The sequence below is a fragment of the Haematobia irritans genome, chromosome 5 (genome assembly GCF_050003625.1).
Source record: "Haematobia irritans isolate KBUSLIRL chromosome 5, ASM5000362v1, whole genome shotgun sequence".
NCBI lineage: Eukaryota > Metazoa > Arthropoda > Insecta > Diptera > Muscidae > Haematobia > Haematobia irritans.
Window position 1 is genome coordinate 37,183,099 of NC_134401.1, and position 26,302 is coordinate 37,209,400.

Here is a 26,302-nt window from a genome sequence, read left to right on the forward strand (position 1 = left end):
ACCTGTCAATTTTCTCATAGAAAAGAAACCTTTTTATTCAAGTAAAAGAAATCTCAACAACTGATAAATTTTTAATAAATTAAATAAAAAATGTCATCTGTCATCGATTAAAAATAAATCTAAAATTTTACATTCCTCTATCAATTCATAACCTGAATTTCATAGTGAAATTCTTTTCATATTCTTTTAGTTGGAGACTTCCAAGAAACACCCTTGGAACTTCCCTGACAACAGAAATAAATCAATTGGTTAAAGAAAAACAAAAAGGAAAGCCCAAATGTATATCAGATTGTTAACCTTCCTGTGGAATCTCCTTCTTGACCTACAATTTCCATTTCCTATTTGAGTTTATACCTTTATATCCTTATAAGGTTCAAGTATATCGAAGTAGTTAACTACCTTACTATGAATTTGCCTAATGTCTTCTCAAACCATAATGGATAAGGAAGCCATTTGAGTCCTTTAAGACACTGTGAGAAGGTGGAATGGATATGCGTGCTTATTAGAAATCTGATTATTTGACTAATTTCTCTATGTCTGCCGTTATGGCTAAGGCAAAATCTAGGTCAAATCAATATGAATAGCTAAAAGGCTAGGCTCTTAACATAATACGGCCATTAACATTTTTTGCAATAAGAATTTTTATTAATTGCTTGTATCTGCCGTTTTTTTTTTCTTGCTAACAATATTTTCAACAAATTATAAATCCATCACACCATCTTCTAAAAGAAAATCCATTTAATAAAATTTTCCATTTTGATCTTATCCTGTGTCATGTCTCTCAATAACAAGTTTAGCCTCTATTTTTGGAGTGTGTGTGTGCATCTCTATGGAACGTGGGAAAATCTTTAAAAACTAGGATCACTATTGCAACTGCAGCTACGCTCAAGAGTTGTCTAGCTTTACAGTTTTTTTTTTATAAAATTGCAAATTAATCGTTTGCAACCTATCCATATTGGCATCCAGCATGTTTACTCTCTTGTTTGTCCATGAATGCAGATGCACTTGTTTTGTAATTTTATATGTGAACTGATAAGGTTGCAACGATGAGTAGTAGATGCTGTGCAACTTAAAAGACCCAGTTCCGTTCCAATTACTAGGAAATTTTTAGTTTCTTGTTGTTTTGTTTTGCACATATAGTTGTCGTTTTTCTAGTTTTCCAATGATTTAGTGGAAAACTAAGCTTTAGGCATTAATCTTAAGTGAAATATATTTAATTTTGCTGATATTGAATAAATATATGGTTATGGCATGGTAGGTGAAAACTCTACATGGAGAAATATCTAATGGATTGTATTTGCTACATGTTTGATACCGAAATATAATTTATATAATCGAGTTTAATTTCCTGAAATAGCGTTAGATCGAATTGTAATGGTTTCATTATATCGCACAGATTCATCGAAGATTGGCCTTATGTAGGTATAAGCGATTATTTTATGATGAAGAATCGTTCAATTCCAAGCAATTTTTATTTTGAAAAGGGTCTTAAAACAGAGATTCATCAATTTCATTTTACACGTGAAGAATTTGGTTTGATCAAACTGGATTAGTATGATCAAACCAGAGAAATCACAGAAAAACAATCATTGTCAATAAGGTCGCAAAAGAGAGGAACGAAACTTGATAAGTACACAATAGTTTGATGGAACTGTAATGGTTTGATCATACCGCAGAGATTCGAAGATTGACCTTATACGTATCGCACAGATTCGTCGAAGATTGACCTTATATACGTTTAAGAGATTATTTTATGATGAAGATTCATTCAATTCCAATCAATTTTTATTTTGAAAAGGGGATTTAAAACAGAGATTCATCAATCTCATTTTAAACTTGTCGAATTTGGTTTGATCAAACTGAAATAGTATGGGATCTTTGAATTCCACCCAATTCTTATTCTCAAGAAGGTTCCAAAGAAGAGAATCGAACATTTTATTTAAATCTTGGTGAATTTGTTGTAATCAAACTGGGGCAGTATGATCAAACCAGATTAGTATGAACCAACCCGATAAATTTATTGGAGATCAGTACGCTAATCATAAGCATAGGAAGGCCTCTGGGGAGGGGGCTTAGACCCCCCCAGAAAAATTTTAGCCCCCCCAGAATTTGAAAACCTATTTACGATTTTCCATTTTTATAAAAAATAAACAAGCCCAGCCAAAAAAGTCGCCAAAAAAGTAATGAAAACAATCTTTTTGGATCCGGAAGTGGTGCAAAATTGGCGAAGAAGCGATGAATATGGGCTTGTCATAGGACGGAAGTCCTCCATTTCAACAGCCGTTGCACTGAATTTTCATCACTTCTTTAGTTGTGATCCAAATTCAATGTTTTGAATGTAAATTAAAAAATTCTGTTATATTTTGTCAAATAAATAATTTTTATAATTTTTAATGGATTCTAATGCTTGTCGGAAACGTTTGACTCAAATATTTTCAAAAATTCACAAGTTTTTCAGATTGGATTTAGAATTTTTTTCGACAAAATTTAAATTATTTGTACCATTTTATGAGTTCTTACTTCGTTTCTAAGGTATTTGAAACAAAACAGTTAAAATTTCCCATTAAAAGTATGAAAACACCAAGTTATAAAAAATGAATTTAAAGAACTTCCTGAGTAGTTAAAATAAAGAACATCATTGGGAGTACATCTTCTGGAAGTGCTTTTAAAGTTGTGCCTTTGGAAGAACTTCCAAATTTTTTTGCTGGGAAATGTGTGGAACTACTTTTAGTTGCTTTATTATAAATTAGTTTTCGAGTTATTTTGATGTCTAATTTTTTTTATTCATTTTTATGAAATAAAACATTAATTGAAATATAAATAAATGAAATATAAATATTTAGCTAGGGGCGCTATAGCCCCCCCCTAGGAAAATTGTCTAGCTACGCTAATGACGCTAATGCGAGTTCTGATGGAACACAAGATGTGAGGGTACATTGCATAAAAAAAGTCTTGAGTTCAATTGCAATTTCGACTAAACACCAAAAAGTTTGTTAACGGTGGATTATCTCAGAAATGCTGACTGTTCTGAGGGGTGCTTTGGTATTTTGGTATGAACCAGACATTTTTTAATGAACCAAACTCAGAGAATTCTAAATTTCTAATAGGCATCGTAGCGAATCTTTCCCATATAAACGTCTCTTATAAATTTGTGATGCTCACACAAACCTGAGCGGTTCTTACGAACGTGAGTAGCTGTTATGAACTCGAGAACTCCATATGATCCTGAGTGGTATTTACGAACCTTAACGGTTTTTTTTTCGCACTTAGCCTGATCTTTCAAATGTAAGCGGGGCTTAGAGAATCATAACCCTAACCATAACCCTGGCAGGTCTTACAAACCTGGGCGATTCTTACAAACTTGGACGGCTCTTAAGAAGCTGAGTGGCCCTGAGTGGTACAGCGGATCTTGTGAACATGAGAAGTTCGTATGAACCTGAATGGTCTTACCAATGTAAGCTGTTCTTACAAACCTGAGCGCCCCGTAACAACTTGAACAGTCCTGGGCGATTACAAAGACAACATCTTTCTACGAATTTCAGCGGCTCTTGGTAATTTGAGCGGAACTTAAGTGAGTCGCTTTAAGAACCTGAATGGCTCTTACGAAACTGAATGGCTCTTATGAACCTGAATGGCTTTTAAGAACTTGATAATCTCTTATGAACCTGAAAGTCTCTTATGAACCGGAGAGGCTCTTACGAACTTGAAAGACTCTTATGAACCTGAATGGCTCTTATGAACTTGAGAGACTCTTAGGAACCTAAACCTGAGAGACTCTTGGGAACCATGAAACTTATAGGCTCTTAGAACCTTGAACGGCTCTAACAAATCTGAGAGGATCTTAGGTAGGTAGCATGCCCGCCTTGCATACACAAGGTCGTGGGATCGATTCCTGCTTCGACCGAACTCCAAAAAAGTTTTTCAGCGATGGATTATCCAACCTCAGTAATGCTGGTGACATTTCTGAGGGTTTCAAAGCTTCTCTAAGTGGTTTCACTGCAATGTGGAACGCCGTTCGGACTCGGCTATAAAAAGGAGGTCCCTTGTCATTGAGCTTAACATGGAATCGGGCAGCACTCAGTGATAAGAGAGAAGTTCACCAATGTGGTATCTCAATGGACTGTATAGTCTAAGTGAGCCTGATACATCGGGCTGCCAACTAACCTAACCTAACCTAACCTAGGTACCATAGAGGCTCCCAGGAACATGAGCGGCTCTAACGAACCTAAATGGCTCTTAGGAAAGTGAGAGGCTCTTATGAACCAGAGAGGCTGTTATGAACCTTAGATGCTCCTAGGAACTTGAGCTGTTCATACGAACCTGAAAGGCCCTTGTAAACCTGAGAGCCTCTTAAGAACCTAAAAGGCACTTATGAACCTAAGAGGATCTTACGAACCTTAGAGGATTCAAGAAACTTGAGCTGCTCTTACGAACCTGAATGGTTCTTGTGAACCTGAAAGCCTCTTAACAATCTGAACGGCTCTTATGAACCTGAGAGGCTCTTACGAGCCTTTGAGGCTCCTAGGAATTTGAGCGTCTCTAACTGAATGGCTCTTATGAACGTGAAAGGCTCCTATGAACCGGAGAGGCTCTTATGAAAGTGAAAGGCTCTTATGAAAGTGAGAGGCTCTTATAAAAGTGAGAGGCTCTTATGAAGGTTAGCTTAGGTTAGGTGGCAGCCCGATGTATCAGGCTCACTTAGACTATTCAGTCCATTGTGATACCACTTGGTGAAATTCTCTCTTATCACTGAGTGCTGTCTGATTCCATGTTAAGCTCAATGACAAGGGACCTCCTTTTTATAGCCGAGTCCGAACGGCGTTCCACATTGGAGTGAAACCACTTAGAGAAGCTTTGAAACCCTCAGAAATGTCACCAGCATTACTGAGGTGGGATAATCAACCGCTGAAAAACTTTTTGGCGTTCTATCGAAGCAGGAATCGAACCCACGACCTTGTGTATACAAGGCGAGCATGCTAACCATTGTACCACGGTGGCTAACAGGCTCTTATGAAAGTGAGAGGCTCTTATGAACCAGATAGGTTCTTACGAACCAAAGAGACTCCTTGGAAATTGAGCCGCTCTACGTGAATGGCTCTTACGAACCTGAGATGCTCTTACGAATCTGAAAGGCTCTTATCGAAATGCGAAGCTCTTACGAACTTGAGATGCTCTTACGAATCTGATAAGCTCTTACGACCCTTAAAAGCTCCTAGGAACTTGAGCGGCTTTAACGAACCCGAATGCTCTTATGAACCTGAGAAGCTCTTACGAAGTTGAGCGGATCTTAGGAACCTAAGCAGCTCTTACGAACCTAACCTCTTACGAACATGAGAAGCTCTAACGAACAGGATAGCCTGTTATGAACCTGAGCAGCTCTTATGAACCTGAATGGGTCTTACGAACCTCAGCGACTCTCACGAATCTAATCAACTCTTATGAACATGAGCTGCGGTTACGAACCTGAACGACGGTTCTTGCAAACCTGTTTGGAACGGCTCTGACGAACCAGAGCGGCTCTTAGAAACTTTTTTTACCAACATAATTGCCTCTTACTACCATAAGCGACTCTTAAAAATCTGACAGGCAGATATTGAAGACTTTGTTTGATCTCTTTTTTCGGAAAATATATTTGCCACCTTACAGTTCTTCACTGCCTGTTGTAGAGTAAAACTTTTCCAAAATTTAGCTTTAAAATATTAATTGCTAAGCCATTCGATTGCCTATTAGGTGATGCTAATCAAATTGCTAACCACAAGAGAAAATCATAACGCCGGTCTATGCCGCTGTGTGCGAATTTGCAATCGAACTCGTTTTAATCGGTCACAAGTACAAATTATTTGGCGCTAAATTACAAGTGGTTTCAATTAAATAGTCAACAACTTTATGAACACAATAGATAAGTGTGTGATACCGCCGTCACCACCGCGACTCTATGATTAAGATTCATCCAACAAATTTCTCTTATTTGCAAAGCTATCGGTGTGATCATCATGTAAATCTTATCGATTATCAACGATTTGGGAAAGTTGGCTTTGAGCTGTCTTAGCTGTCAATAGACTGAAGATCGAAAAGAACAGTAAATTGAAGCCAACGGAAATAATTGAATTCGTTACGAATTTCTCCTAGTGTTGTCTTCTGTCAACCCATTTGATTGACACACAATTTCCAAGACAGTTTAATAGTTTCATGATGCCACACAGCCAGAGGTGTCTCACTTAACACTTCTTCTTCCTCTACTTCTTACTTTACTTGTGTGCCCCAATGTGGCAATGGCAAATTGTAATTAGCTAGTTTTTGTGTTTTGTCTCTACCATCCTTCAAAATAATGCTCCAGTTTAATGGCGTATATTCAAGTGTAATGATTGAAATAAACCATGGACCTGTCATTCAAACGATTTGTTATTTGTTTTTTTTTTTTTTATGTTGTAGTTATTTTTGCAAACAAACTGTTTACAAATAATTTGATTAATTATAGTCGATTGTATTAGACTTACATGTAATTTATTTGATAATGCTGCCTATTATTTAGTACTCGCGGTATATAATTGACAGGTGTTTAAGTGAGAAGTGAGTTAAATTTTTGTATCCGGCTGGCTGAATTAGATTTTCTATAGGAAAACTTTAATTCACCCTTGCTGAATTGGGTTTTCTATAGGAAAACTTTAATTCAGCCTGGCTGAATTAGGTTTTCTATACGAAAACTTTAATTCAGCCTGAGTGAATTACTTTTTCTACAGGAAAACATTAATTCAGCTTGGCTGTATTGGAATTTCTTTAGGAAAACTTTAATTCAGCTTGGCTGAATTGGGATTTATTCTTGGAAAACTTTAATACAGCCTCGCTGGATAAGGTTTTCTCTAGAAAAACTATAATTCAGCCTGACTGGATTAGGTTTTCTATAGGAAAAGTATAATTCAGCCTGGCTGGATTAGGTTTTCTATAGGACAATTTTAAATCAGACTGGCTGTATTTGGGGTTCTATAGGATAACTTTAAATCAGACTGGCTGTATTCGGGGTTCTATAGGATAACTTTAATTCAGTCTGGCGGAATTAAGTTTTGTTTTAATACGCAAACTTTAATACTATAAGAAAACTTTAATTCAGCTTGGGTGAATTAAGTTTTCTATAAGAAATCTATAATTCAGCCAGGTTTTCTATAGGAGAACTTTAATTCATCCTGCCTCACTTAGGTTTTCTATGAGAAATTTTTTATTCAGCTAGGTTAAATTAGATTTTTTATATGAAAACTTTAATTCAGCTAGGCTGAATTAGGTTTTCTATAGGAAAATGTAATTAAGCCTTCCTGAATTGTGTTTTCTAGAGGAAATCTTTAATTCAGCGGCTGAATTAGGTTTTCTATAGGAAAACTTTAATTCAGCCTGGCTGAATTAGGTTTTCTATAGGAAAACATTAATTCAACTAAGATGAATTAAGTTTTGTATAGAAATACTTTAATTCAGCCTGCCTGAATTAGGTTCTCTAAAGGAAAACTTTAATTTAGCCCGGCCGATTTAGGTTTTCTATAGGAAAACTTTAATTCAGCCTGGCTGATATACGTGTTTTATACGAAAATTTTAATTCAGCCTGCCTCAATTAGGTTTTCTATGAGAATTTTTTTATTCAGCTAGGTTAAATTAGATTTTCTATATGAAAACTTTAACTGAATTAGGTTTTCTATAGGAAATCTTTAATTCAGCTAGGCTGAATTAGGTTTGCTATAGGAAAACTTTAATTCAGCCAGGCGGAATTAGGTTTTCTATAGGAGAACTTGAATTCAGCCTGTCTGGATTAAGTTTTGTATAGAAAAACTTTAATTCAGCCTGCCTGAATTAGGTTCTCTATAGGAAAACTTTAATTTATCCCGGCTGATTTAGGTTTTCTATAGGAAAACTTTAAGTTAACCTAGCTGAATTAGGTTCTCTATAAGAATATTACAATTCAGCCTGGCTGAATTAGATTTTCTATAAGAAAACTTTAATTCAACAAGGCTGAATTAGGTTTTCTATGGGAAAACTTCGATTCAACCTGGCTGAATTGGTTTTCCTATAGGAAAGCTTCAATGCAGCCTTGATGCCTTACATTTTCTAGAGGAAAAATATAATTCAGCCTGGTTTTCGATAGGAAAATTTTACTTCAGCCTGTCTGACCTTGGTTTCTTATAGGAATTCTTTAATTCAGCCAGGATGAATTAGCTTTCCTATAGGAAAGCCTTGATTCAGACTGAGTGAATTCTGTTTCCTAAAGGAAATCTTCAATACAGCATGACTGTCCTACGTTTTCTATATGAAAACTTTAATTCAGCCTGGCTGAATTAGGTGGTTCTATGTGAAAACTTTAATTCAAGTGCGATCAATTAAGTTTTGTGTAGAAAAACTTTAATTCAGTCTGCCTCTATTAGGTTTTCTATAGGAAGTTTTTAATTCAGCTAGGATATATTAGGTTTTCTATATGAAAACTTTAATTCAGCTTGGCTGAATTACGTTTTCTATAGGAAAATGTAATTCAGCCTGACTTACTTAGGATTTCTATTGGAAAATTTTACTTCAGCCTGGCTGACCTAGGTTTTTTATAGGAATACTTTAATTCAGCCTGGCTGACCTAGGTTATTTATAGGAATACTTTAATTCAGCCTGGCTGAATTCGGTTTCCTAATAGGTTTTCTATATGAAAACTTTAATTCAGCTTGACTTACTTAGGATTTCTATTGGAAAATTTTACTTCAGCCTGGCTGACCTAGGTTTTTTATAGGAATACTTTAATTCAGCCTGGCTGACCTAGGTTATTTATAGGAATACTTTAATTCAGCCTGGCTGAATTCGGTTTCCTAATAGGTTTTCTATATGAAAACTTTAATTCAGCTTGGCTGAATTACGTTTTCTGTAGGAAAATGTAATTCAGCCTTACTTACTTAGGATTTCTATTGGAAAATTTTACTTCAGCCTGGCTGACCTAGGTTTTTTATAGGAATACTTTAATTCAGCCTGGCTGACCTAGGTTATTTATAGGAATTCTTTAACTCAGCCTGGCTGAATTCGGTTTCCTAAAAGAAAACTTCAATACAGCCTGGGTGTCCTACGTTTTCTATAAGAAAACTTTAATTCAGCCTGGCTGAATTAGGTTTTCTAAAGGAATACTTTAATTAAGCCTGGATGAATTAGGTTTTAAATAGGAAAACATTAATTCAGCCTGGCTGAATTAGGTTTTCTATAGGAAAACTGTAATTAAGCATGGTTAAGGTTTTCTATACGAAAATTTTAATTCAGCCTACCTGAATTATGTTTTCTATAGGAAAACTTTTATTCAGCCTGGCTTAATTAGGTTGTCTATAGGAGAACTTTTATTCGGCCTGGCTGAATTAGGATTTTTAAAGGAAAAATCTAATTCAGTCTGGCTGAATTAGGTTTTCTATGGAAAAAACTTTAGTTCAGCTTGGTTCAATTAGGTTTTCTATAGGAGAAACTTTAATTCAGCAAAGATGAATTAGGTTTTAAATAGGAAAACATTAATTCAGCCCGGCTGAATTAGGTTTTCTATAGGAAAACTTTTTATTCAGCCTGGCTGAATTAAATTTTCTATAGAAAAACTTTAACTCAACCTAGCTGAATTAGGTTTTCTATAAGAAAACTTTAATTTAACCCGGATGAGTTTCATTCGCATCATAATTTACACATTTTCACCCTTCAACATATCCGTTTCCTCTTGTTTTTAATTTTTTGCTGTCCCTCTGACATCTAAACCATTAATTTACTATTTTGTTCATATTATCTTCAATTAATAGTTAATGTATTTTAAATTATACTTATTGTTATTACATATTAAAGAAGACATGAATTGAGAAAAAAGATATTTTCAAGTACAGTCACAAGTGTATGATGTAGTGGCATCGGTACTTGAATTTCATATTCAAGCTGAGTCTGCGGGTGGAAAATTATGATGACACACAGACATTGTTGCCGTTTTCATAACTCGATTAAGGTCAGCAAAAAAAAAAAAACAAATTGGCTACTTGAAAAAAGGTCTCTTTTTGGGGGTATTTTGGTTTGAATTTTGCTGAAATTTCTATTCTATTATATGACATAGTTTTTGTTTTTTTTTCGTTTTGTCCCACATCATGAAATAATGATGGTTTTTTGTCACATCGTCGTCGTCGTCATCATCATATTGCAGATATGACAAACAGAAGTAGTAACATTGCCAACATGACATAATTCAGCATTATGACATAATCATGAGACCCTTCGTTAGTTGGGTGTATTAGCTTGATTTGTACTCTAGCCACCAAACCACCCCCTCTCGTCTAGATTTCTTCCATCATTGGCAACCTTTGAGAAAATTTAATTCAGTTTTCATGTTTTGGTTTTTTTTTGTAAGGGACGTGGTTTTTGGTGTGCTATCAAGCAATTTTCGGATTAAGGGCTTTAACAGATTTTTCCTTTAAAGTAACTGAGATATTGAGTTTTTGGTTTGAAGACAAAAACCCTGAGATAAACTAAGTCTCAGTTTGGGAATAATTTTTGGTTTCATTTTTTTAAATAATTAAAACATATCTGTTTAAATTTCAATTTCGGGTGGCAGATATGTTTTGATTTAACTTCATTGGAGGTCAATTTTGTTAAGATTCGACTCATAATTTTAGCACAAAGGGCTTCATTTCCCGACGAGTACAAGGCTTTACTAGATAATAACGATATTAAAAGATCTTCGCATATTTTAAACTTAAATCCATTCCTAGACAAAGATGGCATAATTCGCGCCAATGGAAGACTTGCTTGCTCTTCGTTGACCTATAATGAGAAATTTCCAATTGTTCTACCTTATAGCTGCCAGTTTAGTAGACTCTTGATCCATTTTACACATGTTCTTTCGTTACACGGTGGAAACCAGCTAATAGTTCGTTTGATTCGATCACAATTTTGGATTCCCAAGTTGAAAAACTTGGCGAAAACTATTATCAACAAATGCAAAGTATGTACCATATACAAAAGAAAAACCAAATCCCAAATAATGGCTGCGCTTCCACCGGAAAGAACAACGATTAGTCGTCCATTTCATTGCACGGGCATTGATTTCGCAGGCCCCTTCGATGTTAAAAGTTCTTCTGTAAGGGGTTGTAAATCATCGAAAAGCTATGCTTGTATTTTTGTCTGTTTCGCGACTAGGGCGATTCATCTCGAAGCCACGTCTTCCTTGTCCACTGCAACATTCTTAGCCGCTTTTCACCGATTTATATCTCGAAGAGGCTGCCCTTTGCATATATATTCTGATAATGGCACTAATTTCGTGGGTGCATCCAAGGATATAGCAAGGGATTTTCTTTCTGCTTCTCGCTCTAATTTGATTTCCCAAATGGTGCACCAGAACTTGTCATGGCATTTCATCCCACCTGGAGCTCCACATATGGGAGGATTGTGGGAAGCTGGAGTCCGAAGCTTTAAAACGCATTTTAAAAAAGTATCTGGGTCGCATAAATATACATTTGAGGAATTTTGCACTTTGCTAGCCCGAATAGAGGGGTGTCTTAATTCTAGACCAATATCCATTATGTCTGAAGATCCTACAGACCTTAATCCCCTTACTCCTGGACATTTCTTGACCGGTGGGCCAATTCTTACGCCACCAGAACCAACTATAGACACTCATCCAGAAACCGTAACGAACCGGTGGCAGCGCGTTAAGGCTCTCCACCACCATTTCTGTCAAAGGTGGAAGGTTGAATACCTACGTGAGCTTCATAAAAGAAACAAATGGAAATTTCCTGAAATGAACGTAGAGGTAAATTCAATTGTCATCATTCGGGAAGATAATCTTTCTCCAAATGAATGGAGAATCGGTCGTGTGGTTAGAGTTTATCCTGGAAAGGATAACCGGGTCCGAGTTGCTGATGTTTTTACTCAGAGAGGAACTATCACGCGTCCAATTGTTAAGCTAGTATGCTTACCTACCGATTAGATAACTTTACTTTTTACTTAATTTACTTCCAGAATGCCGAGAATAATAAAAAATCGTCCATCGCTGAAGAATCCACGATCTACCAAATTCAAACGTGTTTACAAATGTCGAGTATGTAATGATATCCACCCTCTACGCTTGTGTAAACGATTTTTGGCAATGAATCCATCTAGGCGTAGGCAAGAAGTAGAGCGACACGGGTATTGCCTAAATTGTCTCGCTCACAAGCATTCCAAACTTACGTGCTTCTCCAAATCAGGATGTCGCAAATGTAACCATAAACATCATACACTTCTTCATCGGCACGAAGATAGTGGCTCAGAAATAGCTCCAATTGAATTGGCCCGAAAATCACTGAAAGTAGAGTCTCAACAAATGGTAACAGTCCTTCCTACTATATTAGCAAAATTGTCGATCAACGGTCGATTGCATCCAATACGTATTTTAGTAGATACTGCATCCACTGTCAGTCGGATTTCAAGGGCAATAGTTTTAAAGTACGATATCCCAACAAAAGGTATGGAAGACTCCATTGTATGTACTGTCACGATATTTGCACGCACAGATAAAAAAGTTAGCTTTACCACTCTAATGAGGGTTGACAATCGGATTTCCCTAAAAACTCCTGGTAAAACCTTGCCCAAATCAATACAAGAAAAATTTCATAATCTCGTCCTGGCTGATCCTTTATTTTTTAAAAATGATTCTATCTCGATGATTTTTGGTTCAGACATATATTCAAAAATTCTGTGCGACGGTATTATGCCAAATGCCGATGGTCTTGCAACAGCGCAAAATTCTACCTTTGGTTGGATCGTATCTGGAAGATACCCAGTCTAGAAAAAATGTATCTACTATATATATGCCATATATCTATCTTTTATTAAATTAAGGAAAAATGTCTTATGTATCATATAAACCTGTTTTTTTTCTTGTATAAATAATGGATATACCTGATGAATTTAATTATGTTTAAGTCTATTTTGATGGTACCCATCAAGGGGGCCTGAATGTTAATATTAAGAACGTGTAACAGCCCTTTAAGTACTTCCAATATATATGACCGATTACTTGTACTAAAGTATATTTTCTATCAGCAGATGGCGCATATATCTATTTTCTTAATTCGAAATATTACTCTCACTTAATTTTTTTAACGAAACCATGTAATAGCTTTTAAGTAAAAATGAAATAAATGATCACTTTGGATTTAACACTTAAACTGTTCGGTAAGCTTTTCACTCCATTCCACCTGGTGAGGTTTTTGTCAAGCCTGAAATACCTTTCTTCCCATTTCATATCGTTATCGCGAACGAGGTGATAATTCGTCGATGCTTTGTCAATCCAATCGAGAACCAACATAGAGAACCAGAGAATCCATTTAATCATATATATATATATATATATATATATATATATATATATATATATATATATATATATATATATATATATATATATATATATATATATATATATATATATATATATATATATATATATATATATATATATATATATATATATATATATATATATATATATATATATATATATATATATATATATATATATATATATATATAATATATATATATATATATATATATATATATATATATATATATATATATTTTTTTTTAGCTCATTTGCTAAAAACCAAAATACAATCAAATTTACCTGGAATTTCGAATTTCATTTGCTAAAAACCAAAATACAAATCCTTTTTGCCTGGAATTTCGACATTGACAACAATGCTCACACATTATATTATATTCTTACATTAGGAAGTACTTCACGAGCAACCCTCGTTAGATTCGACTTGGCAAATACTTTTGCAAAAGTCGGCCTTCCGATTTGTTTAAATAAAAAATGTAAATTTTTTAACTTTTTAAAATGTTAACAAATCGAATTTCGACTTTTTAACTTTCGAGTTTTAATTTAATTTTCATCATAATTCCATTTCAGCAAATTCCAATTTTTCGAGTAGTCAATTTCGGTCACTATAAAAAGTCGACTTTTGAACTTTTAGATTTTTTAAATATAGACGAATTGGGAAATCGATTGGTCGAATTAGGTTACCGTAAAAATTCGACTTTTTAAATTCTCCAATCTTTTTTTTTTCGAAATTGTAAAAAGTCAACCTATCGACTTTTGAAAATGTCGATTTTAAAATTTTTAAAAATTTGAAAAGTCGTATTCACGTAGAATTCTACTAAAAGTGGTAAATTTTGTACTATTTGGTAGATTGATAGAATTCTAAGAGCTACTTTATAGAAAAAAAAATTTAAAAATTTTCTATAGAAATAAAATTTTGGAAAATAATTCTATAGAAATAAAAGTTTGATAAAATTCCTATAGAAATAAAATTTTGACAAAATTTTCTATAGAAATAAAATTTTGATAAAATTATCTTAAGAATAAAATTTTGACAAAGCAAAGAAAAAAATTTTGACAAACCAAAGAAATAAAACTTTGACAAAGTTTTCTATAGAAATAAAATTTTGAGAAAATTTTATAGAAATAAAATTTTGACAACATTTTCATAAAATGTTCTATAAAAATAAAATGTTCACAAAATTTTCTGTAGATATAAAATTTTCACAAAATTTTCTATAGAAATAAAATTTTGACGAAATTTTCTATAGAAATAAAATTTTGACAACATTTTCTATAGCAATAAAATTTTTACAAAATTTTCTATAGAAGTAAACTGGGGCAAAATTTTCTATAGAAATAAAATTTTGACAAAATTTGCTATAGAAATAAAGTTTTTACAAAATTTTATATAGAAATAAAAGTTTGACAAAAATTCCTATAGAAATAAAATTTTGATAAAATTCCTATAGAAATAAAATTTTGACAAAATTTTCTATAGAAGTAAACTGGGGCAAAATTTTCTATAGAAATAAAATTTTGACAAAATTTGCTATAGAAATAAAATTTTTACAAAATTTTATATAGAAATAAAAGTTTGACAAAAATTCCTATAGAAATAAAATTTTGATAAAATTCCTATAGAAATAAAATTTTGTCAAAATTTTCTATAGAAATAAAATTTTGATAAAATTATCTGAAGGAATAAAATTTTGACAAAATTGTTTATAGAAATAAAATTTTGACAAAGTTTTCTACAGAAATAAAATTTTATAAAAATAAAATTTTGATCAAATTTTCTATAGAAATAAAATTTTTATAAAATTTCTGTAGAAATAAAATTTTGATAAAATTCCTATAGAAGTAAAATTTGTACAAAATTTTCTATGGGAATAAAATTTTGACAAAATTTTCTATAGAAATACAAAAATTTGAAAACAAAAATTTTGAACAACTTTTCTATAGAAAGAAAATTTTGACAAAATTTTCTATAGCAATAAAATTGTGACAAAATTTTTTAAAGCAATAAAATGTTCTATAGAAATAAAATTTTGACGAAATTTTCTATTGAAAAAAAAAAAATTTTTTTGACGAAATTTTCTATTGAAATGAAATTTTGACGAAATTTTCTAGAGAAATAATATTTTGACATAATTTTAGAAAAAAAAATTAAAAATGAATTTGTTTTGTTTGGTAAAATTTTCTCCAAATTTTGGTAGATTTGTTTTGACTCGTGTGGCAACATTGGTCATATTTCGACTTTTACGATAATTAAATAATGGATTATAAATTTCAGCATATATTTAATATCGAAAATTCGATTTTGTCGTAAAAATGCGATTAATCGATTTCGTCCACTATAAAATGTCGCTGTTTCAAGTTGTTGCAAAAGTCGATTTTTTTGATACTTTTTAAATATGGAAATGTCGATTATTCCACTTTTTAAAAAAAATTTTTCGACTTTCGCAACAATTAAAAACTCGATTTTTAACGTTACAACTTTCAGTTTTCGTATAAATTCAATTATAAGTTTCTGAGTTTTTTCAAAATTAGAAATAGTCGCCGTTCGACTATCTGATTTGTGAATTTTTTTTTAAATTTGGAATTTGTCGACTTTTTAAAATTTTAAAAATGAATTTCAACTTCGTTGACTTTTAGTTAAATTTTCAGCATAAATTCGACTTTTCCGTTAAAGTTCGATTAGTTGATTTCGTTCGCTATAAAAAGTCGACTTTTCAAGTTTGTGATTTTTTCAAAATTGGGAAATTCGACTTGCGGCTTCTCGAATTTTGCAAAAGTGGACCTAGTAACTTGTTTTTTTTTTTAAATATGTAAATTTCGACTGTTCCATTAAAGTTCGATTAATTGATTTCGTTCGCTATAAAAAGTCGATTTTTCAAGTTTGTGGTTTTTTCCAAATTGGGAAATTCGACTTGCGACTTATCGAATTTTACAAAAGTGGACCAAGCGACTTTTTTTAAATTTGCAAATTTCGATTTTACAACTTTTTAAAAATTGCAAAAGTTGAATTTCGACTTTTACGTCCCAAGTTTCGATTTTTTTGCTTAATATTCAGCAAATTTCAATTTTGAAGAGTTAGTGGATTTTAGTAACCGATTAGTCCATTTTGGCTACCATCAATAGTAGAATTGTGAATTTCACCTCATTTTCGAAAAATTCGAAAAATTTGAGCATAAATTCAATTCAACAAATTCGGATTTTTCGTTAAAGTTCGATTAGTCGATTTCGGTCACTATAAAAAGTCGACATTCTGTTTTTTTTTCAAAATTGGAAAAAAATTGACTTACACTTATTAACTTTGGCAGAAGTAAACTTTTCGATTTTTTTAATATGTGAAAATGTCGATTTTTCAGATTTTTAAACATTTTCGAATTTTGCGATAATTGATGTCGTCATAGTCGAAAATTATGTAGTTGCTTAGTTGATTACGGCCACCATTAAAAGTCGAATAGTCAATTTCACTCCAATTTCAAAAATTGAAAAATTAACTACAACTTTTCAAATTTTTGTTTTCAACAAAAATCGTAAAGTCGATTTTTGCACTTTTGTATCCGTACTACTTGTTTAATTTTTTTCTTTGACCAAATAATTCGTTATCAACGATTACAACCATAAAATATAAACATCCGTTATGGCCAGTTGCAATTTCAACTACCTTTTCAAAATAAAGGAAAAAACAGATTTTTTTAATAATCATGATCGTGAATAAAATTATGATGGGTAGATATTTAGTACAGGGGTATCTTAGAAAAGTTATGGTCAATAAACTTTTTGACATAGCTCTTGTTTGAGAGTATAACAGACTTTCAAAAGCAACAAAAATTTTTTTTTTAGGAAAACATATAATTTTGAGTCAACTTTTGGGTAAAAAAAAACAAAATTTATGCAAAACTTAAAAGTATAAAGTACTCGAAACCACAAAAAAATAACATTAAAGAGAAAGCTTAACATAATTTACCATTATAATTACATGGCTTACTTTAATATGGCACTCCAGGGTTTCTTTTATTTTATGAATATAATCTTTGGATAAGAGTTAAGAGCAGCTAAGTTAAAATGTAATTAATTCAAAGGCTTTGAGTTGAATTAAAGAAACTTTAATATATTATCTTATTTAAATTTATCTTTAGCAATTTCTCTTAGCCATTTAGCCAGATATGCCCTTAAGCATTAACCAAAGTAAGTGGATTTTTTTATTCTAAATGGAAACATTATTCCTATATTTTTTTGCATTCATTTGCAATAAGAGATCACTTCATAAAGTTCCAAAGAACACTGGATTTACGCATAGGAAATTTGATAACATTTTTCTCTAGAGCATTTACTAACCAACCCAATGAATAAATTCACCATCATCGACCTATCGCTATCATCAAATAGCTTGGTGCTAATTAAAATTAAGTGTTATTGGATTCTATTATTATACATTTCATTCAATTTTTTCTAAATGCAGAGATTATTTTCTATTTAGATTGTAGTGGCTTTAGAATTACAAATTTAATCAAGTGGAAATATGACTCATTTAGGATTTTGTATCAAACAAAACTGAATCATCAATGAGAGGCAAAGTTGACATTTTTCGTTCAATTATATATGCAAATTTGTATAATGGTATTTAATAATGTTTGATGATCATAGTTGGAAATCTAGAAAATTATCGGTTTGGGAAGCCTTTGAATAGGGATTATTGATGTGAATATTTTCTGCATATTTTCAGGTGAACCAATAACCCACACGGAAGGGAAATGTTGGTTAATTTTAAAAAATTCTGGTTCATTTAGAAAACTTAAAAAAAATCAAAATTTTATTTCAATAGAAAGTAGACATTTTGTCATAATTTTATTTCTATAGAAAAATTTGTCAAAACTTTATTTCTATAGAAGATTTAGTCAACATTTTATTTCTATAGAAAATTTTGTCCAAATTTAATTTCTATAGAAAATTTTGTCAAAATTTTATTTCTATAGGAAACTTTGTCAAAATTTTATTTCTATAGAAAATTTTGTCAAAATTTTATTTCTACTGAAAATTTTGTCAAAATTTTATTTATAGAAAATTTTGTCAAAATTTTATTTCTATAGGAAATATGGTCAAAATTTTTTACTTCTATAGAAAATCTTGTCAAAATGTTATTTCTATAGAAGATTTGGTCATAGTTTTATTTCTATAAGAAATTTTGTCAAAATTTTATTTCTATACAAAATTTGGTCAACATTTTATTCCTATAGAAAATTTTGCCAATATTTTATTTCTATAGAAAATTTTGTCAAAACTTTATTTCTATAGAAAATTTTGTCAAAATTTTATTTCTATAGAAAATTTTGTCCAAATTTTATTTCTATAGAAAATTTTGTCAAAATTTTATTTCTATAGAAAATTTTTTCAAAATTTTATTTCTATAGAAAATTTTGTCCAAATTTTATTTCTATAGAAAATTTTGTCCAAATTTTATTTCAATAGAAAATTTTGCAAACATTTTATTTCTATAGGAGAGTTTTATCAAAATTTTATTTCATTCGTTTTGTTTGTTATTGTTGGCTTCTCTTCAATCGTTATTGCTGTTTTTTTGATCTCAGCTCAAAGCCATGCATTGACTAAACTACAAGTGTAGCTTAACCAACAGAGGAAAAGTATGCTTGTCAAATTTATTTGGGCAAAGCCCTATAGACTGCAAGATGGTTGGATGTACAGCTGTTTCGGAAATACCACATTCCTCATCAGCATCCTCTACTTGCAGCAAAACTATCAACCAATTATCAGAATAAATTCGGGTAATTCACTCAACCCAACGTGAACTACACTTGAACCTCCCGAAAAAGGGTTTGATAGTCGGCTACTGCCTAAACAAATTTGCCAGCATATCTCTTTTCCTTTGCCAAACTCAAATCATCGATTTGAATGTATTTTGCTGGGTTTGTTTTTGAGCGTGCTTCCTCTATCTTCATTCGTTTTGTTTGTTATTGTTGGCTTCTCTTCAATCGTTATTGTTGTTTTTTTGATCTCAGCTTAAAGCCAGGCATTGACTAAACTACAAGTGTAGCTTAATTTTATTTCTATAGAAAATTTTGTTAAAATTTTATTTCTATAGAAAATTTTGTCAAAATTTTATTTCTATAGAAAATTTTGTCAAAATTTTATTTCTAAAGAAAATTTTGTCGAAATTTTATTTCTATAGAAATAAAATGTCAAAATTTTATTTCTATAGAAAATTTTGTCAACATTTTATTTCTATAGCAAATTTTGTCAAAATTTTTATTTCTATAGAAAATTTTGTTAAAATTGTATTTCTATAGAAAATTTTGTTAAAATTGTATTTCTATAGAAAATTTTGTAAAATTTTTATTTCTATAGAAAAATTTGTTAAAAATGCTATTTCTATTTATTTAAGGATATGAGTTCTTTTTAAATTTTATTTCTATAGAAAATTTTGTTAAAATTTTATTTCTATAGAAAATTTTGTCAATGTTTTATTTCTATAGATAATTTTGTCAACAGTTTATTTCTATAGAAAAATTTGTCATAATTTAAATTCTATAGAAAATTTTGTAAAAATATTATTTCTATATAAAATTTTGTCAAAATTTTATTTCTATAGACATTTTTATTAAAAGTGTATTTCTATAGAAAATTGTGTCCAAATTTTATTTCTGTAGAAAATTTTGTAAAAATTTTATTTCTGTAGAAAATTCTATCAAAATTTTATTTCTATTGATAATTTTGTTAAAATTTTATTTCTATAGAATATATGTCAACATTTTCTTTTCTATAGAAAATTTTGTCAAAATTTTATTTCTAAAGAACCATTTATCAAAATTTTATTTCTATAGAAAATTTTGTCAAAATTTTATTTCTATAGAAAATTTTGTCAAAATTTTATTTCTATAGAAAATGTCAAATCTATAGAAAATTTTTTCAAAATTTTATTTCAATAGAAGATTTTGTCAAAATTTTATTTCTATAGAAGATTTTGTCAAAATTTTATTTCTATAGAAAATTTTGTCAAAATTTTATTTTGTCAAATTTTGTCAAAATTTTATTTGTATAGATAATTTTGTCAACATTTTATTTCTATAGAAAATTTTTTCAAAATTTTATTTGTATAGAATATTTTGTCAACATTTTATTTCTATAGAAAATTTTGTCAGAATTGTATTTCTATAGAAAATTTTGTCAAAATTTTATTTCTAGAGAAAAATATGTCATAATTTTATTTCTATAGAAAATTTTGTAAAAATATTATTTGTATAGAATATTTTGTCAAAATTTTATTTGTATAGATAATATTGTCAACAATTTATTTCTATAGAAAATTTTTTCAAAATTTTATTTGTATAGAACATTTTGTCAACATTTTATTTCTATAGAAAATTTTGTCAGAATTGTATTTCTATAGAAAATTTTGTCAAAAATTTATTTCTACAGAAAAATATGTCATAATTTTATTTCTATAGGAAATTTTGTAAAAATTTTATTTGTATAGAATATTTTGTCAAAATTTTATTTGTATAGATAATTTTGTCAACATTTTATTTCTATAGAAAATTTTTTCAAAATTTTATTTTTTCAAAATTTTATTTGTATAGAATATTTTGTCAAAATTTTATGTGTATAGATAATTTTGTCAAAATTTTATTTCTATAGAAAATTTTGTCAAAATTTTATTTGTATAGAATATTTTGTCAAAATTGTATTTGTATAGATAATTTTGCCAACATTTTATTTCTATAGAAAATTTTGTCAAAATTTTATTTCTATAGAAAATTTTGTCAAAATTTTATTCCTATAAATAATTTTGTCAAAATTTTATTTCTATAGAAATTTTTTTCAAAATTTTATTTGTATAGAATATTTTGTCAAAATTTTATTTGTATAGATAATTTTGTCAAAATTTTATTTCTATAGAAAATTTTGTCAAAATTTTATTTGTATAGAATATTTTGTCAAAATTTTATTTGTATAGATAATTTTGTCAACATTTTATTTCTATAGAAAATTTTGTCAAAATTTTATTTCTATAGAAAATTTTGTCAAAATTTTATTCCTATAAATAATTTTGTCAAAATGTTATATCTATAGAAAATTTGTTGTCATAATTTTATTTATATAGAAAATTTCGTGTAGATTTTATTTCTATAGAAAATTTTGTCAAAACTTTATTTCGATAGAAAATTTTGTCAAAACTTTTATTTCTATAGAAAATTTTGTTAAAATTTTATTTCTATAGAAAATTTTGTCAAATTTTTATTTCTATAGAAAATTTTGTCAAATTTTTATTTCTATAAAAAATTTTGTCAAAATTTTATTTCTATAGAAAATTTTGTCAAAATTTTATTTCTATAGGAAATATGGTCAAAATTAAATTTTTTCTTCTATAGAAAATCTTGTCAAAATGTTATTTCTATAGAAGATTTGGTCAACATTTTATTCCTATAGAAAATTTTGTCAATATTTTATTTCTATAGAAAATTTTGTCAAAACTTTATTTCTATAGAAAATTTTGTCAAAATTTTTACTTCTATAAAAAAATTTGGACAAAATTGTTTCTATAGAAGATTTAGTCAACATTTTATTTCTATAGAAAATTTTGTCAAAATTTTTCTATAGAAGATTTAGTCAACATTTTATTTCTATAGAAAATTTTTCAAAATTTAATTTCTATAGAAAGTTTCGTCAAATTTTTATTTCTATAGAAAATTTTTTCAAAATTTTTATTTCTATAGAAAATTTTGTTAAAATTATATTTCTATAGAAAATTTTGTCAAAATTTTATTTCTATAGAAAAATTTGTCAATATTTATTTCTATAGGAAAGTTTTATCAAAATTTTATTTCTATAGAAAAGTTTAACATTTTATTTCTATAGAAAATGTTGTCAAAATTTTATTTCTGTAGAAAATTTTGTCAAAATTTTATATCAACAGAAAATTTTGTCAAGATTTTATTTCTACAGAAAATATTGTCAAGATTTTATTTCTATGGCAAATTTTGTCAAAATTTTATTTCTGTAGTTCTTTGAGTCGCTTTTTTACTGGGTTATTTTAAAAATATGTATTTAATTAATTTTTAAATTATTATATTGGAGAAAATTATTAATTTACTATTTTTTTTCCAAATTTCAGGTAAATATTGTGATGGAATGATAAAACTATGGTAAATTTAAGGCTCTAAGCTATTTCACATTTGGTAAGTCTTTGCAATTTTCCTACAGACACTACTCTGGTTTTTATAAAATACACGTAATAATTCCCCATGACCTCGCCTAGATATTTCCCACTGTCTCTGAAATAAAAGAAAAACACTTCAAATTGTTTCATCATTAAAGGTGACAAAAGAGGTTAATCGAAACCATGAATGAATGGCAAAGACCACGGACATTGTCCATGTGTGTTTATAAAAAATACCCCTGTGGTCAAATTAATTGAGAGTAAAATAAAATAAAAAAAATACTTTTTTTTCTTCCACATGACTCTGATATTGGCTAGAGAATGTGTATTTGTGAGTGTTCTTAAATTAATAAAATGAAAATTTACATTTTTCCAATAAACCATTTTGCGACCTGAAAAACAAAATCCTTCATGTGTAGCTCACTGGCTATTGTATGTGTATCCATGAATGCAATTAATACCAGATTCAATGTGTAAACATTGCTTTTTTTGTATAAATATGATAGGTGGATCTGGGTGTGGCAAATATTTACACTCACATCTGCATCATTTATGTATCGTAGGGAATTTACAAAAAAAAAAAAAAGATTCTTGGGTCCATGAATGACATTGTTTACTCCATGTGAATATATATCTCAAACAAAAACATTTTAATTAAATAAATTTCATATTATTTTATGCCTTTTATTAAGAGGCTGTTATGGATGTGTTTAATATATTTTTAGCACTTGTAACGATTACCACAGCTTTGTGGTTGGTAGACCGCATGGTTATGGGGATAAGTTAAAAAAATTGTAAATTAAATAAATGACAGAGAAAATCGAAATTAAAAAAAAAAAAATAAATATATATTATACTTAAACTAACTTGAAAATTAAATTTATTGAATTAATTTAAACCAATAAAATAATACAAATTTAATAATTTTTGTTTAAAATTAGTTTATTTGATATAAATTTAAATTCAAATTTTATTTAATTTCTTTATTTAATTTTTATACCCTACGCCACACTGTGGAACAGGGCATTATAAGTTAGTGAAGTAGTTTGCAACAACCAGAAGGAGACGAGACGTCACACAGTGGTTCCAAATTGTTTTTTTTTTTTTTGGAAAAAATTCTGCAACTTTTGAACGGATAAAGATATCAACATATTATTTTCTGTGTGTGAAAGCTGAAGCGTTTTCCTCTAAGTTTGCAAATTTGTGGGTCCCTAGTGGGTTCACGGGCTGACCTGTAGGCGAAAGTTGGTCACCTCGGGGGTATGAAATTCTGTTTTAGCTGTCAATTCCGCAATTTTGAAACCGATTTCCATGATTTTTTCTTTTCTGGGTAGAACTTGTAAAGCTCTATAAAAGCGTGTGTGTGCAATTATCTTTTACCGTTCGCAAGATAAGGGCCCCCCAATTTATTTTTTTTTTTTGCAAAATTTGGACAAAGTGAAGTCAGTATGTTGAACCTAGGTTAGGTTAGGTTAGGTTAGGTTAGGTTAGGTTAGGTTAGGTTAGGTTAGGTTAAGTTAGGTTAGGTTAGGTGGCAGCCCGATGTATCAGGCTCACTTAGACTATTCAGTCCATTGTGATACCACATTGGTGAACTTCTCTCTTATCACTGAGTGCTGCCCGATTCTATGTTAAGCTCAATGGCAAGGGACCTCCTTTTTATAGCCGAGTCCGAACGGCGTTCCACATTGCAGTGAAACCATTTAGAGAAGCTTTGAAACCCCCAGAAATGTCACCAGCATTACTGAGGTGGGATAATTCACCGCTGAAAAACTTTTCGGTGTTCGGTCGAAGCAGGAATCGAACCCACGACCTTGTGTATGCAAGGCGGGCATGCTAACCATTGCACTACGGTGGCTCCTAGAAGTTCCGTTTTTTGTAATTTTTCTTCTTAACTGCATTCCCCACAAAATTCTACGAATTCTAGAAGAAAAAAATGTGTACCCTTGTGCTTTAGATTAAACGTTGTAAAGTCCACATTATGGGGGCATTACATATGGGGGCATTACCAAATGGACCGATAAAAACTTAATCCGATACGCATTTTTGTGAGTCTAAAATACCAGAATATTTACAATTTCAGGCAAATTGGATAAAAACTACGGTTTCTAGAAACCCAAGGAGTTAAATCGGGAGATCTTTCTTATGGGGGCTATACTAAAATATGGACCGATACTCACCGTTTTCGGCACACTTCTTTATGGCCCGAAAATACCTCTAGATTTCCAATTTCAGGCAAATTGGATAAAAAATTCAGATTCTAGAAGCCCAAGAAGTAAAATCGGGATATCGGTCTATATGGGGGTTATACCAAAATATGGACCGATACTCACCGTTTTCGGCATACTTCTTTATGGCCCGAAAATACCTCTAGATTTCCAATTTCAGGCAAATTGGATAAAAACTTCAGATTCTAGAAGCCCAAGAAGTAAAATCGGGATATCGGTCTATATGGGGGTTATACCAAAACATGGACCGATACTCACCATTTGTGGCACACCTCTTTATAGTCCTAAAATACCTATAAATTTCCAATTTCAGGCAAATTGTATATAAACTACGGATTCTAGAAGCACAAGAAGTAAAATCGGGAAATCGGTCTATATGGGGGCTATACCAAAATATGGACCGATACTCACCATTTTCGGCACACCTCTTTATGGTCCTAAAATACCTCTAGATTTCTAATTTCAGACAAATTGAATAAAAACTACGATTTCTATAAGCCCAAGAAGTAAAATCGGGATATCGGTCTATATGGGGGTTATACCAAAACATGGACCGATACTCACCATTTGTGGCACACCTCTTTATAGTCCTAAAATACCTATAAATTTCCAATTTCAGGCAAATTGTATATAAACTACGGATTCTAGAAGCCCAAGAAGTAAAATCGGGAAATTGGTCTATATGGGCGCTATACCAAAATATGGACCGATACTCACCATTTTCGGCACACCTCTTTATGGTCCTAAAATACCTCTAGATTTCTAATTTCAGACAAATTGAATAAAAACTACGATTTCTATAAGCCCAAGACCCCAAATCGGGAGGTCGTTTTATATGGGGCCCATACCAAAACATGGGCCGATACTCACAATTTTTGGCACACGTATTTGTGGTCCCACAATACCTCTAGATTTCCAAATTCAGATAAATTGAATAAAAACTGCGGTTTCTATAAGCCCAAGAAGTAAAATCGGGAGATCGGTCTATACGGGGACTATAGCAAAATATGGACCGATACTCACTATTTTTGGCACACGTATTTATGGTCCTACAATACCTCTAGATTTCCAATTTCAAGTAAATTGAATAAAAACTGCGGTTTCTATAGCCCAAGAAATAAAATCGGGAGATCGGTCTATATGGGGGCTATACCAAAACATGGACCGATATTCACCATTTTTGGCACACCTCTTTATGGTCATAAAATACCTCTAGATTTCAAATTTCAGGCAAATTGGATAAAAACTACGATTTCTATAAGCCCAAGACCCCAAATCGGGAGGTCGGTTTATATGGGGACTATATCAAAACCTGGACCGATGTAGCCCATCTTCGAACTTGACCTGACTGCAGACAAAAGACGAGTTTCTGCAAAATTTCAGCACGATTGCTTCATTATTGAAGACTGTAGCGTGATTACAACAGACAGACAGACAGAGAGACGGACAGACGGACATCGTTATATTGTCTTAGAATTTCTCCCTGATCAAGAATATATATACTTTATATAGTCGGAAATCGATATTTCGATGTGTTACAAACGGAATGACAAACTTATT

General features: G+C 30.7%; 2 protein-coding genes across 4 annotated transcripts in view; both read left to right on the plus strand.

Annotated features, from left to right (window-relative positions):
• Positions 1-26,302, plus strand: part of cora (erythrocyte membrane protein band 4.1 like coracle) — a 204,915-nt gene that overhangs the window by 59,976 nt on the left and 118,637 nt on the right. The gene's annotated exons all lie outside the window — the stretch shown is intronic.
• Positions 1,272-11,953, plus strand: LOC142239629 (uncharacterized). The gene is made up of 4 exons (XM_075311422.1): positions 1,272-1,306; positions 1,397-1,552; positions 5,977-6,028; positions 10,580-11,953. The coding sequence occupies exons 1-4, from the start codon at positions 1,272-1,274 to the stop codon at positions 11,951-11,953; spliced, it is 1,617 nt and encodes a 538-aa protein (XP_075167537.1).